A 19,142-nucleotide genomic window follows, 5' to 3' on the forward strand; every position below is an offset into this window, starting at 1 on the left:
GCCACACCAACGGCTTCTAAACATATTTTACACGATAGGGACTGGAACTGGGAGCACGTAAGTAGTACTCCAGAGTATCATTCATACATCGCAACTGGTGAAATAAATAGTGTTGCTGTAAAGCTTGCTTTTTCAGTGTCGGTGATGTCATGTAAAGTAATGAAAATAAATGGTACACCAAGGCACAAGTAAGTTCAATTAAATGGTACGTGAATGGGTTAATATCAGATGGTTGTGGCTACCAAAATAGAAGCAAGGTACTACCATCAGCTATTAGCACCATGATAAAAAGAAGAAACTTAACCATCGAGCAGCTTTACCTAATGGAAGGGCATACAGTTATGGAAGTTGACAGTGTGCATTTTACTTTGAAACGTTATTTGAAAGCTCCGTTATATGTCCGAAGTGATTTTATTGCAAGGGTTCACCTGGCAAGAAGGAAACAGCCGTATATGATACATAATCTGGATCACACCTTTTTTCAAGAACTACAAAGCCATGTCAACACTCATCCCTGGCGATCCAAGCATGTTCCGAAATATTTAACTGATGGCTCTATTCATTTCCAACTTCGACATACGTCTGAGTTACAAGTAACAACTCTCATTATTGTTCCGTATTGAAGATGACGTTAGGCATAGATATCAAGGATAATTTAATAAAAAACCACCTATTCAATACTTTCCACGTTTAATTGTGGTTATTATCTACATGATTTTATGTAGACTTATTTGGTCAGGTACATGTTTCACCCATTATTTTGGGCATCTTCAGCCTGTAAACAACCTTTAGGTCAAGGTTTGGGGCCTTTTTAACCAATATAAACATACCAATATGTACACTATTTACAACATATACATTATATACAATATATACAAACATAAGTTAATACAGTTAAGTTTTTTGGTCCTAATCTATCTAATATGAAAAATGTCCAAAACTAAAATGCATCTTCTTTTCGGTAAAGAGGATTGCATATCGGGGTTTATGTGACCCCTATATCATATTAAGTTCTTGACGTACCGTGTCTGGTGACAGGATGTGTCGTCAACAATAAGTGGAGATTTGAACTGATTGTTGCTTGTAGGTTGGTCAAGATTGAAAATATAAATTTAAATTAAATGTGTTTTAACTTGGCAGTTCTATTCTGGTTAACTTAAAATGTTCAAAGAAACTGTAAGAATTATCAGTGATAATATCAATAAATACAGCGGCCTTAGTAAGATGGAAATTGAAGAATTCATGAAGATATTAAATTTTGTCTTAAGCAACAACTTTTTCTCTTTCAATGGAAAGTTTTACCAACAAAAAGGCTTAGCGATGGGCGACCCTCTTTCTGGCATCTTAGCAGACATTTATATGGACACAATAGAACACACAAAAATTATAACACAAATAAAAGGCGTATGTTTATGGCTGAGATTTGTAGACGATACTTTCATAATTTTCGACAAAAATGTCACTAATAGTGACGAGATCTTGGAGTCCCTAAACAAAATTGACCCCAATGTTAAGTTTACTAAAGAGGATGAGGTTAGGAACTCATTAAACTTTTTGGACTTAACTATTACACGCGGACATAATACCTTCGATTTTCAAATATACAGGAAACCTACACACTCTCCCTTAACTATTATGAATTCATCCCTACACCCCAAGTCCGAAAAACAAGCCTCTTTCTATAATTTAATTTATAGAGCTTTAAAAATTCCTCTTTCTCCCAACAATTTAAAAATTGAACTGAAGTACACAAGGAATCTTGCTCAACTCAACGGGTTTAAAATAGATATGGTCAACCGTTTGATTAATAAAATCAAAATTAAATTGTCCACTAACCTCATCCCAGAAAAACCTAAAAAAAACTAGTTTCGCCACATTTACATATAACAACCCAGCCGTCCATCAGATCGCAAATACTTTAAAGAAGCACAATATCAATATAGCCTTCAGGACAGTTAACACCAATCGATTCATATTTTTTAACCATAACAAGGTCAATCACAATAGAAACCATTATTCAAGGTCCGGCATATATAAACTAACATGTACACAATGTGATTTTTCTTATATCGGACAGACTGGCCGGAGCTTTAACACGAGATATCTGGAACATTATAACGCTCAAAAACACAATAAGTACTCAGCGATGAGCCAACATATGAGAGAAACGGGCCATCATTTTACATCCATAGAGAAAGATCTTACCATCATTAGAAGCATAGGTAAAGGGAAATTAATGAATGAACTGGAAAACCTACACATCTTTTTAGACCAAACCTACAATAAAAATCTCAACAACGTCAATGAAATTAAAAATCCTTTGTACGAATTAACACCTAGATTAATTAATATCGTGAATTCAGATCAAAACAAAATCCCTCAATTATTTAAATCTCCACACTCAAATGCTTCATCCATCATGCCAAAAGTTAAACCCGCCCATATTGCTTCTAGAAACTCCCCTCCAGCAACAGCACACACGCCCATAGACCAGCCTACCCCCACTCTCCCTCCATGCCCCGCCCCTCCATTACCGCACCAGTACAATGCCAGGAGTAGAAATGGTGATAAGACAGGTGCTGCCGGAACAGACAGGTCCATCTAGTATTAATTGAACAAGTAAGTCATTTTACAGTTAAGAGGTGTTAATTTAATACATTTTATCACAACGCGTGCTCTATATTTTTAATTCAAAATTATTTTTCTACTTCATTACAGATATTCTTAAGATCCCTCCCAAAGACCAAGCAACACATCAACGGGAACAATTTTCACACAAGACTGTATCAAGTGTCTAGGATGTTTCTTCTCAATTAAGCAGCAGCCTAAAACTATGAAACAGCTTAATATTGTACTCTTGTCAATTCCTTGACGTTACACGAGACCCAAAATCAAGACGCTAACAGTTTCATTCACAACGTTCATGACCAGTCTACCTACAACAATCGGCTTTTAAATCTCCACTTGTGCATGACAACACATTTAAATATTAGTTACGTCAAGAACATGAAAATGAAAATCGTGGGTCAAACAAGCTCCAGTTCTATGATTTAAAAAAGAAGATCCGTTTCATTTTATTTTTATTTTTGAACATTTTAAGTTAACCAGAATAGAACTGCCAAGTTAAAACACATTTAATTTAAATTTATATTTTCAATCTTGACCAACCTACAAGCAACAATCAGTTCAAATCTCCACTTATTGTTGACGACACATCCTGTCACCAGACACGGTACGTCAAGAACTTAATATGATATAGGGGTCACATAAACCCCGATATGCAATCCTCTTTACCGAAAAGAAGATCCATTTTAGTTTTGGACATTTTTCATATTAGATAGATTAGGACCAAAAAACTTAACTGTATTAACTTATGTTTGTATATATTGTATATATTGTATATGTTGTAAATAGTGTATATATTGGTATGTTTATATTGGTTAAAAAGGTCCCAAACCTTGACCTAAAGGTTGTTTACAGGCTGAAGATGCCCAAAATAATGGGTGAAACATGTACCTGACCAAATAAGTCTACATAAAATCATGTAGATAATAACCACATTAAACGTGGAAAGTATTGAATAGGTGGTTTTTTATTAAATTATCCTTGATATCTATGCCTATACGTCTGAGTACCAGCTTCTTCCAATAAAACTGTGATTTGCATCAGGATCCGTGGGGGTAGCAACAGTCCTGAAACCAACACAAACAAAAATCTCTGCAGGAAAGTACGAAGGTTGGCTTACTTTAACCAACCTGTTTCCGATTGATTACCACTCATCCTACAACAATCTTCCTTACAAGAAATAACGAGCATGTTAATGTATTATTGAAGTATTCACAACCAACTCTTTATTTGTTTACTTTAGTGTCAATATTTTCATTTGCACGTTAAATTGATAAATATTTGTAATTTATAGAAAATGAATATCAGTCAGAACATTTTGTATAAAACCTGCTATGTGAATTCTAATTTCATGAAAAACCTGTCATGTGCCTACCTAATACACAATATCTTGATGTGATAATATATTATTGGTTCGATTCTTCTTTAATTCGGCTCCCTTATCCTGCTCAATTAACAATTTTTCCACAGTATCTGATCTCCGATCTTACCTCCAAGTAGTTTTTAGTCTCTCCTGAAAAGTTTGTGTTTTGCACATAGCAGAGATTGCATTTACACCGACGATAAGCTGATCCACAAGTCTATTGTTAGTGTATTTATCACATGCGCATTAGTGTTATATTTTGCAACCGATACTTTAAGTTTCTACTTGACTGTCCATATTTATAAGTTGTGCCCCGCTGGATAACTTGGCTGCCCAGCCACTGGTATTTGGTCTATTACAAAAGTTGTGAAAACTTCATTTTGCCTAGTTTTTAAAATCTCTGTCTGAACAGCTACACAACTATAAATTTAAAGTGATAATAGACCAAGGAAAGCATTGTTTTAGGGAGAATCAAGGAAAGAATATAAAATGTAAAGACATAAGACTCACGATACACAACCAGCAGGACACAGTTTCTCCATCAGTTCAATGGGAATGGATGCTTCTTCAGCTGCCTCTTTGATAGCAGTCTCCAAGATTCCATAGCCTACTGAAAGTCCACCACCCACCTGTGGGCACCATCTCTCTCTTAGTAAAGAAAGAAAAGAAACAAAATATACACACTAGTGATTGGGGCAAAAATCAGGTGTTGATTTAATTCATATTTAGAAATTCCATAATATCTGATTTTCACTCTCAGTTTATCCTTAGTTTTAAAAGAACAATTTAATGCAAATATACTGAGACATGAATCTGTTTCAATACCGACTTAAAACTAACAAAAATAATTAATAGCAACATACTACATTAACTGAAAAACACTAAATACAGCACAAACCAAGACAGGCCTGAAGTACTGGAATGTAATACTTCATTTCAGTTTAACCTCAAAACAAAAGTAGGAAAGAGTGTTTAACACTCCATGTGCCTCCAGGATTCAATCATCCTGGACTTATTTTTAATGCAGACTGCATGAAATTCTGTGCCATATGCCTCTCCAGGAGTAATTTAATTTCTGAATTTCATAACGCCCTGATAGGGAATCAAATCCATGTGCTTCTGTAACAAGCGTATTTTCGTTACTTTAAAACATTTTTGAATCTTTCAAGGAAATAATGATTATTATTTTTTTATTTTTTTTTTTGCTAGTGGCTTTACGTCGCACCGACACAGATAGGTCTTATGGCAACAACGGGATAGGAAAGGCCTAGGAGTTGCAAGGAAGCGGCCGTGGCCTTAATTAAGGTAGAGCCCCAGCATTTGCCTGGTGTGAAAATGGGAAACCATCTTCAGGGCTGCCAACAGTGGGATTCGAACCCACTATCTCCCGGATGCAAGCTCACAGACGCATGCCTCTAACCGCACGGCCAACTCATCCGGTGAAATAATGATTAAGTTTGCATCATATCCTTTATAAACTCATTTCAGTTGATGCGTGAAAATTTCATTCAGGATTTAAAAAATGTCACAAATGACCATTAGATTAATTTGATGTTGATGGTAGCTTTTTTCACTCTCTTGTTCACTGCACATCTCCTTCTCTTCATTTTCTTATTCTTGAACCAGCTCCACTTTCCCGGATGCGGTGAATGAACGCTCTCCTTTTACTTCTGCCCATGTAGAGGTTTACTTTCATAACCTGCTGCAAAGCCTGACCTCGTCCAGCTAGATCATTTCTAATTTGATCGATACATCTCTTCCTTGGCCGATCTCTTGATCTTTTGTCTTCGATTTCCTTCTCAAATGACACTCTAGCTGTTCTTTATGGGTCCACTGTTTTGAGATGACCAAAACATTTCAGTCTGGGTTTGACACAAATCTCACTAAGGCATTTTTTCACTTGAGGAAGATGGCGAATCTCATTGTTTCTTGTTTTGTTTTGTTATTTTGTCCCTCCTCATTTTCTGAATCATTGTTCTTAAGAACTTCATTTCCAGTGCTTGTAGTTTGCTGATATTTCTGTTGGTTTGGATGCAGGTTTCTAGACTGTATGTGGTAACTTGTACAGAAAAGCTTCTGTAGAGTACTAATTTTGATATTAATGGAACATGCTTATCCCAAAGATGATAAAACTGTGCTCCATTCTGTACTCTACTAGTGATTTCTGCAGATGGTCAGCTATCTGTTATGACTACACTGTCACGATAACAGAACTAATGGACTTGTTCCAACTTGGATCCATCTAGAGTGAAGTTAGTATGGATGTTCTGTCAACTAATAGGCAACACTGTCGTTTTGGACTTGCTTAACTTAAGACCAAATTGCTTGAATATAGCATTCCAGTCGTTCAGCTTCTGTTGTACTTCAGCCTCACTATCACCCCATATCACCACATCATCTGTAAAGGCAAGAACTTTAAACTCCGAGTTGTTGAGTTTCTTAACTCTTTTCATTATTTCATCCATTACAATGATAAATAAAAGTAGAGATAATGCACTGCCTTGTTGTACCCCCTGCCTAGTCTCAAATCACTCTGAATATCCATTCCCTATTTGGACACAACTCTGGCAATGGCCATATAGCATTTTGACTTTATTAATTAAAGCACATGGTAAAGATCTAGTCTCAAGGCATTCCCAGATTTTTGGTCTCTATACAGTGTCGTATGCCTTAACAATGTCTAGGAAAATAAAGATGACATATTTTCCTCTTTCCCAGTGCTTCTCCATGATCATCCTTAGAGAAAATATTAGATCTGTTACTGACCTACTCCTTTTAAAACCATACTGCTCCTCTTCAAGCTTTGGTTCAATGATGGTTCTTAATCTCTGTTCTATGATTCATTCCATTATTTTGAGTCCAAGAGATAGAAAAGTGATCCCTCTGTACTTGCTGGGTTTCTGTCTGACTCCTTTCTTAAATAGAGGGACGATGACTCCTTTAGTCCAGTCTTTGGGTAGTTTTTCTTCTTTCTGAATGGTCTTTAGGACCATAAACAACCATAGCAATCCATGCACTCCAGCAGCCTTGATCATGTCAGCACTTACCTCATCTATGCCTGTTGCCTTGGCTTTGCTCTTGTTTTTTAAGGCATTTTCCACTTCCAGCCATGTTATAGGAGGCTCCACATTTAGAATATTTTCTTTTGTCATGTTCTGCTTTTGCTTGATATTTCCATTTACACTATTATATTTTTTTTCACAATACTGTCCCATCTCATCTCTTATCTCTGTCATTCCAAGTGATGTTTCCATCTTCTTTCTCTAGGGTGTTTATTCCTTCATAGTTGCTTATCTTGTTTTCACCACTTGATATACTAATTCCTTGTTGTTCTTGCTGTGCTCTTCCAGTTTCTGTGCAAATTCAGTCCAAGTTTTCTTTTCCTCATTAGAAATTATTCTTTTCACTTTAAGCTTCAGATCTCGGTACAGCTAATCGAGTTCTTCTAACTTCTCTTCATTCCTTGCCACACCTTTATGACATTCCCTATCTCTTCAATTCCTCATTTTATTTCTCTCCTTTATTGCTGTTTGGACAGTTTCATTCCACCATGGGGATTCTCGGTGGAATGAAACTGCACATCTCCTCTCTCTTTGAAACCTGAATTCCCTGTGCCTAGATTGCTGAGTGATTTTCTGTCTAATTATGTTGCCTTTAGATTGAGAGATAAGCAGAAAATAAAAACAAAATTTACTATTATGGTGGTGATGGTGATTTTCTTTTAAACACTAGAACATTTTCTCTTTAGCTGCCTTAATATCTACTGCACATTTCAGGTACTTTAACACTTTCCCTAACTTTCATGTATCTATTCATATTAGATGTTTCAATACACAGTAGTAATTAGAAGTGTTTTAATTCATCCTAACCTAAAGGACGGCTGGATCAATTTGAACCAATGTAAAAAATCTCTAGGGCATTTGTACAATGGATTTTGTTGATATTTATTACATTTTCTTTATATCATAGCTGGTATTTTAAAAGCTCACTAGCTTTTGCATGCAGCTTTACATACATGGAAATTAATTTTGTGGCCATTAAGGAAACTGATGCAATAGCTAGAAATAATGGGTATAATAAAAAGTTAATTGAAAAATAGTTAATAAAATTTAAAATGGATGTTCTTCCACTTTAACCAAAGAAATTATACCCAAAAGGATGTATTCTTTTTCTTTAAATTTTCTTTACGTCACACCGACACAGATAGGTTTTACGTCGATGATACGTATTCGTCCTTCACGTTTAAAAATGATAATATATATATATATATCAGATCACCAACATATTTAAGAAACATAATTTGAATATAGCTTACAAAATTAACAACAACAACAACAACAATTCTTCCATCTTTTACAACATGCACTTAATCAATTAACATAATAAATTTTTTAATTTTGGAGTTTACAAACTAAAATGCAATAACTGTGATGCAACATATATTTGTCAGACAGGCAGAAGCTTTATAATCATTATAAAACATCAAAGCCATCTTAGTAACAGTGCTGATGGTAGTACTTGTTATTATAATTAATCACATAGAGTCGTATAAAAAAAATTAGTGTGCTGATACGACTGTATGTGATTAATTATAGTAAAGGCAGAAGCTTCACAATGCATTATTTAGACAATGTCAGTGCTGAAAAACATAATTGGTTTTCTGCCATGGCTCAACATATGTCTGATTCTAATCATAAGTTAACTTCTATTGGACAAGATATGGACAAAAGTACTCTGTTCAACATTTTTGAAAATTATTTTATCAATTTGGAACAAGATTCTTAATTCCAATTGCAACCTTAAAGAATTTTCTGAAAGTCCTAACATTTTATATGAGGTAATCATTCCAGTCTATAATAAACACAAATACAATGCGAACAGAAACTCCAATACCCTACCAGCCTCTCATCCCCACATCCCTTTCCCACTTCCCCTCTTCCACCCCTACCCCAGCCAATACTCCTACCAACACATTCTGGTTCAATACCGCAATCAGTGTGGTGCACATTCCTGTAGGAGGTCAAGTCTTATATAAGGTAAGTCTTTTCTTATCTTTCGTTTTCTTTACTAAACAGTGGTTTGATCCTCTTTTCCTTTGCCAGACATCTGTTCTGATTAATAACAATTGATCCTTATTGACAACCAACTACAATAATTTAATGGGCCATTGTATTTAACAGTTCTGGTGTTTACAGATGTCCGCCTCAGCAACCTTTACAAGATTGTTAACCTGTCAGCGTGGAGTGCTGAGCACTGCTCATCATGCAGTGAACATCGCGCACGGTGGAGTGACGAGCACTGCTCGCGCGGTACACGCGTGCACTCTATTGCGATCTAGCAGTTACAATCAAAGCTGTTTGTGTTTTGACTCATTTCTCCTTGAAGCGGAAGGTTTGAGCTTTCGAACGATATACCTTGATCCGTATTTCGATAAGAGTTTTGTCACTGAAATTAGAGTGATATTCTGCCACCAGGGGTAAACAGTGTTTTTGTCTGCTATTTGGCAGCTACTAAGCACACTTCTTGCATTATACCTTTATTTCCTCTCGGAGAAGAACCTGTCAACATAATCATAAATTTTATCCATGCAGGGCTCTCTTGAGCCTGTTTTTTTCCCCATCCTTTCTCCTTATCACACGCTTCTTGCACTCCGTGAGTGGAGATGGCTTCTACAAACAAGTGCAGGTTATCAAGTGTGGAAATAGAGGATGTTTTAGAACAGTTGAGTGGTTCTGATGAAAGTTTGTTAGATTCAAATGGTGATTTGAGTGATGTGGATGACATCGCTGTATGTGACGTACTCGGTTTGGAATCAGATATGATTGATAGTGTGCAGAGTGGCAATCTGCATGTCACGGCTAATACATTTTGATGGGAAAACCTGTGTAGTTACGTGGGTCAAATAGAACAGTTTATAGGGAACCTAGGACCTCAGAATGGAGCAGTTGGGGAATGTGATGGTGTGGCGGTTTTAAGATGTTCTTTAAGCACGAGTTATGGAACTAGTAGTTTGTGAAACAAATTTATATGCTGAGGAAAGAATCCGATCTAGGGGCTTATTACGACTTCGTTCCAGAATTACATAAAATCAGGTTCATGATCCGTATCGCACTTCAATAGATTCACAATTAAGTATTTATTTATTTTCCACCAGAATGCGGGATTGTAAACCAGTCACGAAGGAAGAGGTGTATGTTGCGATTGCTCTTAATATGATAATGACTATAATACAAAAGCCTACGTTACGAAGCTATTTTTCTAAAAGCTCTATTATGTCTATGCCAATTTTTGGTTCTGTTGTTCCAATTATTATTTCAATGGATATATTTGAATCAATTAGTCATTTTACGCATTTCAACAACAATGAGGCACTTCATAAATATCAGGGGATCCTCCAAACTTCTCAACATTTATCCGATTATGTCGTGTGCTACAAATAGGAAATTTGGAGAAAGACAGTGTTTTGGTGTCCAGACTGCGAAGAAGGTATCTGTATTGAGAGATGTTTCAAGATGTTCCACACCTAACTCTACAATTAAGGTAAGATAGAATCATATTTTCCAAAAGAATGGAGTTTTCTAAACATGCATGTGAAAGTTTTATTGAAATCTGTAAAACAGTACCAAAGTTGTGTTGCTTTGAATAAAGCCTTGCATGAATCTGAGAAAGTTTAAACACTGCGCTCGGAACTCCTCCCACAGCAAAGATAACACCAGGCATTTAAATCCACCGCGCTGAGGGGTTAAACATTTCATCCTGTATTCCATGCCTACAAATTGACAAAGCGCTATCTAACTTGATAAAATATTGTCTCCACACAAAACACTAACAATGTACAGCAACTGAGGACATTGGTGTTACTCTTTAAATCTTCACTACTGGTATCAAAGATTTACAAATTTTTGAAGTATTTTGTTTCATCACATATTTTAGATGTTTTGTGCTTTTCAGTGTTCTTTCTTTAAATGTTGCCAGTCTTGGTTCAATGGCTGAGAGTGACCTCATATTTATGGTCGAAACTAGTTTCATTGACTTTTTAGTGAGAATATAGCCAATGATTTTTTAGTGAAAATATAAATTGATAAAAATTGATTATTGAATAAGTGAACCCACTCTTACCCCATTAAACATCAAGTACTTGTCAATACGGATCAATATGAAATGATTTATATATTGATTTTCATTAAATTCTGTTCACCTATTTTCCCGTGGCTTGCCAATAATATGGACTAAGCAACAAAAGTCTAAATTCATGAATCACTCTAATCATAGCTGGTATGGTAAAATTGTATAAGACATAAATGATAGGAAATTATATTCGAATAACTTTTGTTACATAGTATTAATCGATAGCGATAACATACATAATCGAGAATTACATTTTAGGTTCCCCCTAAACTACAATGTTACTCAGCGTGAATAAGTCATTAAATTCTGTTCAGCCATTTTCTCGTGATGCGCACATGTGCACACACTCACTCAAACACGCACGATGGAAAATTTAAAAAATTCATTTCCTTCTTACTGTTGACACGATTAATAAACAGCGACATGACCATACAGAAAAGTCTTCAAAATAACCTGAAAAACAAGCTGTGCAGTTTAACAAAACCATACCTTAAGTCGCAATGGGAATTTAACATTGGCGACTAAAGGTATGGTTTCTTAAAGGACTTTTCTGCATTGTCATCTTGTAGCAAAATATGAAATAATCAGCTTGTGCATCAATATAATGTACAGTTACAATTATAGACATTTACTTAGCTGCATATTTTATACATAAATACATACATACATACATACATACATTCATTATCATTATAGACTGTTATGCCTTTAAGCGTTCAGTCTGCAAGCCTCTCAGAATTTACTAAACATCGCCACAATCCTCGATTTGCAACCAGTGTTGTGGCCTCATTTAGTTCTATACCTCTTTAAATCGTTAGAAACCAAGTCTAACCATCGTCATCTTCGTCTCCCTCTACTTCTCTTACCCTCCATAGCAGAGTCCATTATTCTCCTAGGTAACCTATCCTCCTCCATTCGCCTCACATGACCCCACTACCGAAGCCGGTTTATGCGTACAGCTTCATCCATCGAGTTCATTCCTAAATTAGCCTTTATCTCCTCATTCTGAGTACCCTCCTGCCATTGTTCCCACCTGTTTGTACCAGCAATCATTCTTGCTACTTTCATGTCTGTTACTTCTAACATATGAATAAGATATCCTGAGTCCACCCAGCTTTCGCTCCCGTAAAGCAAAGTTGGTCTGAAAACAGACCGATGTAAAGATAGTTTTGTCTGGGAGCTGACTTCCTTCTTACAGAATACTGCTGATTGCAACTGTGAGCTCACTGCATTAGCTTTACGATACCTTGATTCAATCTCACTTACTATATTACCATCCTGGGAGAACACACAACCTAAATACTTGAAATTATCGACGTGTTCTAGCTTCGTATCACCAATCTGACATTCAGTTCTGTTGAATTTCTGACCTACTGACATCAATTTTGTCTTCGAGAGGCTAATTTCCATACCATACTCATTGCACCTACTTTCAAGTTCCAAGATATTAGACCGCAGGCTTTCTGCACAGTCTGCCATTAAGATCAAGTCGTCAGCATAGGCCGAACTGCTCGCTACATTTCCACCTAACTGAATCCCCCCCTGCCATTTTATACCTTTCAGCAGATGATCCATGTAAACTACGAACAGCAAAGGTGAAAGATTACAGCCTTGTCTAACCCCTGTAAGTACCCTGAACCAAGAACTCATTCTACCATCAATTCTCATTGAAGCCCAATTGTCAACATAAATGCCTTTTATTAATTTTAATAATCTACCTTTAATTCCATAGTCCCCCAGTATAGTGAACATCTTTTCCCTCGGTACCCTGTCATATGCTTTCTCTAGATCTACGAAACATAAACACAACTGCCTATTCCTCTCGTAGCATTTTTCAATTACCTGGCGCATACTGCAAATCTGATCCCGACAGCCTCTCTGTGGTCTGAAACCACACTGGTTTTTATCCAACTTCCTCTCAACGACTGATCGCTCCCTCCCTTCCAAGATGCCAGTGAATACTTTGCCTGGTATACTAATCAATGAGATACCTCGATAGTTGTTGCAATCCTTCCTGTTCCCTAGCTTATAGATAGGTGCAATTACTGCTTTTGTCCAATCTGAAGGTACCTTACCAACACTCCATGCTAGTTTTACTACTCTATGAAGCCATTTCATCCCTGCCTTCCCACTATACTTCACCATTTCAGGTCCAATTTCATCTATTCCTGCTGCCTTATGACAATGGAGTTTATTTACCATCCTTTCCACTTCCTCAAGCATAATTCCACCAACATCATTTTCCTCCTCCCCATGAGCTTGGCTGTTTGCAACACCACCAGGATGATTTCCTTTTACATTGAGAAGATGTTCAAAATATTCCCTCCACCTCTCCAGTGATTCCCTGGGATCTATTATGAGCTCACCTGAATTACTCAAAACACTGTTCATTTCCTTTTTCCCTTTCCTAAGATTCTTTATTACTGTCCAGAAAGCTTTCTCTGCTGCTTGACCTAGCCTTTCCAGGTTATTACCAAAATCTTCCCATGACTTCCTTTTGTATTCAACAACTATTTGTTTCGCTCTGTTTCTTTCATCTACGTACAAATCCCTGTCTGCCTCGGCCCTTGTTTGGAGCCATTTCTGATAAGTCTCCTTTTTACGTTTACAAGCTACTCTCACTTCATCATTCCACCAAGATGTTTGCCTTTTCCCATCTTTACACACAGTTGTTCCTAGGCATTCCCTTGCTGTTTCTACTACAGCATCCTTGTATGCCACCCATTCACTTTCTATATCCTCAACCTGCTTACTGTCTACTGTTCGAAAATTCTCACTAATCATATCCATGTACTTCTAATTTCCTTGTCCTGGAGAATTTCTATCCTTATTCGTTTGCAGACAGATTTCACTTTCTCTACCCTAGGCCTAGAGATACTTAGTTCACTACAGATCAGATAGTGGTCTGTATCATCGAAAAATCTGCGAAAAACTCGTACATTCCTATCAGATTTCCTGAATTCAAAGTCTGTTAAGATATAGTCTATTATGGATCTGGTACACCTAGCCTCCCATGTGTAGTGGTGAATGGCCTTATGCTTGAAGAATTTATTCGTAACAGCTAAACCCATACTAGCACAGAAGTCCAGCAAACGCTTCCCATTCCCATTAGCTTCCATATCTTCCCCACATTTATCAATCACCCTTTCGTATCCTTCAGTTCTATTCCCAACTCTCGCATTGAAATCGCCCATTAGCACTATTCCATCCTTGCTGTTGACCCTGACCACGATGTCACTCAATGCTTCATAAAACTTGTCAACTTCATCCTCATCTGCACCCTCAAATGGTGAATACACAGACACAATTCTTGTCCTAATTCCTCCAACTGACAAATCTACCTACATCATTTGCGCATTTACATGCCTAACAGAAACTATGTTGCATGCAATGGTATTCCTGATAAAGAGCCCTACCCCAGACTCTGCCCTTCGCTTTCTACAACCCGTCAAGTACACTTTATAATCTCCTTTCTCATTATCTCCCCTTACCCGAATATCACTTACTCCTAGCACATCCAGATGCATCCTCTTTGCTGACACTGCCAGTTCTACCTTATTTCTTCCACAAGCCCCATTAATATTGATAGCTCCCCATCGAATTCCATTTCGTTCGCCAAGATGTTTCCAAGGAGTCCCTCGCCTGTCGAATGGGAGTGGGACTCCGTTACTCCCATAGGTCCGAGGCTTGCTTAAAATGTTCTGAGCTCGGTACATTCATGAAGCAAGATGCTACCCTACTTGCACATACTTGCATATTTTATAACCTATTTTAAATAAGGTGGACTGCCCATACAGGAGCCCAGTCATAGTGCTGTGATTTGTTTCTTCATGCTGACAACTGCACCGCACAAAATAAAACTAACATTACCGTGTGGAGAGTTACAGTATGTCAGGTTTACATGAAGAAATAACTATTCATTTTCTGCCAGTTGGTCATACAAATTTCTTTTTTGACTGGAATTTTAGTTTCTTGAAAAGGGAGTACCGCATGACTGGTCATTTAAAATATCACTGCTGAGTCAAAACTTAACAAAACTATCGGAAAAAAACAACCTGGTGATCTGTTAATAAATATGTACGACAGGCAACACGGTTAGAAAAAAGTTCCTTAGATCACATCTTTCAGTCATTTTACTGAGAAAAAGAATATACCTGGGGTCAATACGTGTCAACAAAAATTGGACTGTCCAACTGTTATTGAGAAGATTTGCAAGGCAGATAATCTTCCTCAAAACTTATCTAAGAAGTTGAAAATGTAAGGCATGACTCCAGTAAGGACAAAATTTCTGTTTGACAACATTCAAGAGTACTGAACAGCAGAAACGGGGGATTTTTTATGCCAATGGCCAAGCGACATTAAGGCACTAAACCCGAGCCAAGTAGCAAGACAGATTGTGTTCGCAAAAGGGAAAGCCATACGTAATTAAGAACATTCCAGAAAAAAAGAGCAACAATTCAATTTTTTAAATTTTTTATTTACTTATTAAATTCTCACTAATAAGTCAATGAAACTAGTTTCGACCATAAATATGAGGTCACTCACAGCCATTACATTGAACCCTATTGCACACGAATATATTAGGGTTATAATTTTGATCAGATTTTTTTGTTTAATTGGAAAATTTTGAACAATATTTTAGCCAAGTAGCGAATCTTTGAAAATGAACTCCAAGGAACTGGCTCAGGAAACAGCAACTATAGCTTGGCCCAAAAAAATCAACTTTAATTCAAAGAAGAAAAATTTATGAGGGAATTGCAACCACTCTCAACACACGTCTCAGAATCAATCAAATCAACAAAATTCAAGGAGAAATAAATCATGAATTGACTAGAATGATCTAGGCATCACTGGGCTTGGTCTAAAATGCGGCAAAAATTATTGGACATCAAAGAAGTGTTCAACAGGTGCTCAAATTTTGAATCGGCAAGTGGCAGATTGCCAAAGACATTCACAGCGCTTGGGTCAGAAGTGTTATCTGTTTTACTTTCGAAGAGGAGATAGAAATCAAAGTCTTTGTGGAGATTCCAGCTAGAAGTAACTGAACAAGTCTGCACTACTTGGAGGTGGAGCAAGTTGCTTCAAAGGCTGTGGCTGTCAAACTGCAGTTTTCTGTGATGTGAAGTTGTAAACTGCCCATAATGGTGTTGGAGAATGAAGGTCTGCGACTCTTGTTGCCTGTTATAATGAATGACTTAAATATGAACGCTATCTAGTGTGTGAGGCTTGTGTATGACTATGTATTCTTTGAAATATAATAACAATACATCTTGAAAAGAGACTGGAGAAAAAAAGTTTCAAAGAGGTGCTTTTGCCTGTGTCTCACAAAGGCCAAGGTATCTTGTTATATGTAAACAACAGCACCACTTTTCTACATGCAGCCAAGACGACTCAGTCAGCAAGATCGAAGTGGGAGACGTGTAACTTTTCCTACCTATTTTAATTTAAGGACACACAGGAATTTCAAAGGTCTTTTGATATTTGCTTAATACAAGAAGCCAAACTAGTTTCATTGAAAGGTTCATGGTGGACAGCTTAGAACTTCATGTCACAGGATCTCGCAATATGACAGTCACAGCCTTTGACCTTTGAAGCAACTTGCTCCACCTCCAAGAAATGTCGATTTGTTCAGTTAATATAATCTAGTTTGAATCTCTCTCTCTCTCTCTTTTTTTTTTTTTTGCTAGTGGCTTTACGTCGCACCGACACAGATAGGTCTTATGGTGATGATGGAATAGGAAAGGCCTAGGAGTTAGAAGGAAGCAGCTGTGGCCTTAAGGTACAGCCCCAGCATTTGCCTGGTGAGAAAATGGGAAACCACAGAAAAATATCTTCAGGGCTACCAACAGTGGGATTTGAACCTACTATCTCCCGGATGCAAGCTCACTGCCGCACGGCCAACTCGCCCAGTAGTTGGAATCTCACCAAAGACTATAATTTCTATTCATGCCTTCAAAAGTCAAACAGATACTTCTCATCCAAGCATTGTAAACATCTCTGGCAATCTGCCAATTGCCAATCAAAAGTTTGATGAAGACAAACTTCCCATTGAGATACTCATTGGAGCAGATCACCATTGGAAAATTGTGAAACAAGAACGGGCAAGAAGTATCACAACCTCCACGGCATTGCTTCCCACAATTTTTGGTCGGGTCCATATGGAAATACACCTGGAACGACAGTTAATCAGATCATGACACACCACATCTCTCCCCGGGAAAATGAAATCTCTGACAAGTCCATGAGACGATTCTGGGATATGGAAACCACTGGAATTAGAGAAACATAGATGCGAGAACTACCAGAGAAAAATGCTGCTATCCTCAGAATTTTTCAAGAGTCATACCAAACTGAAGATGGAACAAGGGTTGTATTATTTCTAAGGAAACACAAGATTATCCCTGTCCAACAATTTAATGTTAAAAATTAAATATTTGAAAAGGAGGTTCAACCTATTCAATACTTAAAAGAAAGAAATGCAGTAATCACATTCCTGTTTAAATGGGACCGGTTTCGACCTTAGTCCAGGTCATCATCAGCCGTAAAAACATGTACAATGTTTATGAATATTGGAGGTCAGTTTTACACTCTGATAGGCACAAAGACACGACACCACATTCTGTCATGCACAAAGTCACAACACTATCAACTAATATACGAAGATCAAAAATAACTTGAAGTCGCAGACGAATAGATTTGTAGTAGAAAGCCGCCAGCTCCTGGTGATCAGCGCGGCACATTCAAGGTCATGCGCTGCGGTCGAACGCCAAAGTAGAGTGGAGAATGTTTTGAAGGTCCAGAATTTGTCACGTTTGTGGGAAGTTAAGTACGTATATAAAAATATACGACGCAAATCAGAATACAAGTACTCATTCAATTATTCTTATTTGCGTCGTATATTTTTATATACGTACTTAACTTCCCACAACCGTGACAAATTCTGGACCTTCAAAACATTCTCCACTCTACTTTGGCGTTCGACCGCAGCGCATGACCTTGAATGTGCCGCGCTGATCACCAGGAGCTGGCGGCTTTCTACTACAAATCTATTCGTCTGCGACTTCAAGTTATTTTTGATCTTCGTATATTAGTTGATAGTGTTGTGACTTTGTGCATGACAGAATGTGGTGTCGTGTCTTTGTGCCTATCAGAGTGTGAAACTGACCTCCAATATTCATAAACATTGTACATGTTTTTACGGCTGATGATGACCTGGACTAAGGTCGAAACCGGTCCCATTTAAATAGGAATGTGATTACTGCATTTCTTTCTTTTAAGTATTGAATAGGTTGAACCTCCTTTTCAAATATTTAATTTTTAACATCAATAATTTCAATACGGAACAATGAAATTTTTATCTTTAAATGTCCAACAATTTATTAACAATTTTGCATGCTCCGAGGATGCATTAAAGATTATTCAGAATTCAAAACTATTTACCATGCTCTTATGTTGGATTACCTAAGGAAGAGGCAAGTAGAAAGAGCTCCAGATGATAACACTATTGGAAATTTGTTATACCCATCACATCAGGCGGTGAAGAAGACAAAAAGTAATAAAACAAAATGGAGCATTGTTTTTGATGGCTCATCTCATGAAAGGGCATCCCTTCATTAAACAATACCTTAGAAATGGGACCAAATTTTTTCCTGAAATTGTTGTCACTCGTGTTTCTGTGTGTGTATGAATGCAGTTGTGTGCCATCTAAGTCAGGCTTTTTTGGCAACTGAACCTAAACAAAAGAGACAGAGATCTGACAAGTTTTCTGTGGTATCATACTGAACCTGACAGCGACGGAAACTACCAGACTACGGGAGATGCAGTAGCGTACCACTTTACTCTCCTCCCTTTTGGACTCACCATGAGCCCCTTCTCCTTGCAGTCCTGCTTCAGGAATTGGCAACATCGTATTGTGAAGAATATCCCACTCCAACAACACTTCTAGACAAATGTACATCCATAATTCCACCATTGTCTGGTCCCAAGTCCAGAATGGGAAAGGAGGAGGGTTAGCTTGCTTGGCAAC

The 19,142-nt window shown here is 37.3% G+C and overlaps 1 protein-coding gene across 4 annotated transcripts in view; it reads right to left on the reverse strand.

Annotated features, from left to right (window-relative positions):
- Nucleotides 1–19,142, reverse strand: part of LOC136858151 (uncharacterized) — a 271,168-nt gene that overhangs the window by 187,393 nt on the left and 64,633 nt on the right. For all 4 annotated transcript variants that reach the window (XM_067137479.2, XM_067137481.2, XM_067137478.2 and 1 more), the window contains exon 5: nt 4,499–4,617. In XM_067137479.2, the coding sequence (XP_066993580.2) occupies nt 4,499–4,617 (119 nt within the window). The remainder of the gene's footprint in view (nt 1–4,498; nt 4,618–19,142) is intronic.

This window comes from Anabrus simplex, chromosome 1 (assembly GCF_040414725.1).
Source record: "Anabrus simplex isolate iqAnaSimp1 chromosome 1, ASM4041472v1, whole genome shotgun sequence".
Classification (NCBI taxonomy): domain Eukaryota; kingdom Metazoa; phylum Arthropoda; class Insecta; order Orthoptera; family Tettigoniidae; genus Anabrus; species Anabrus simplex.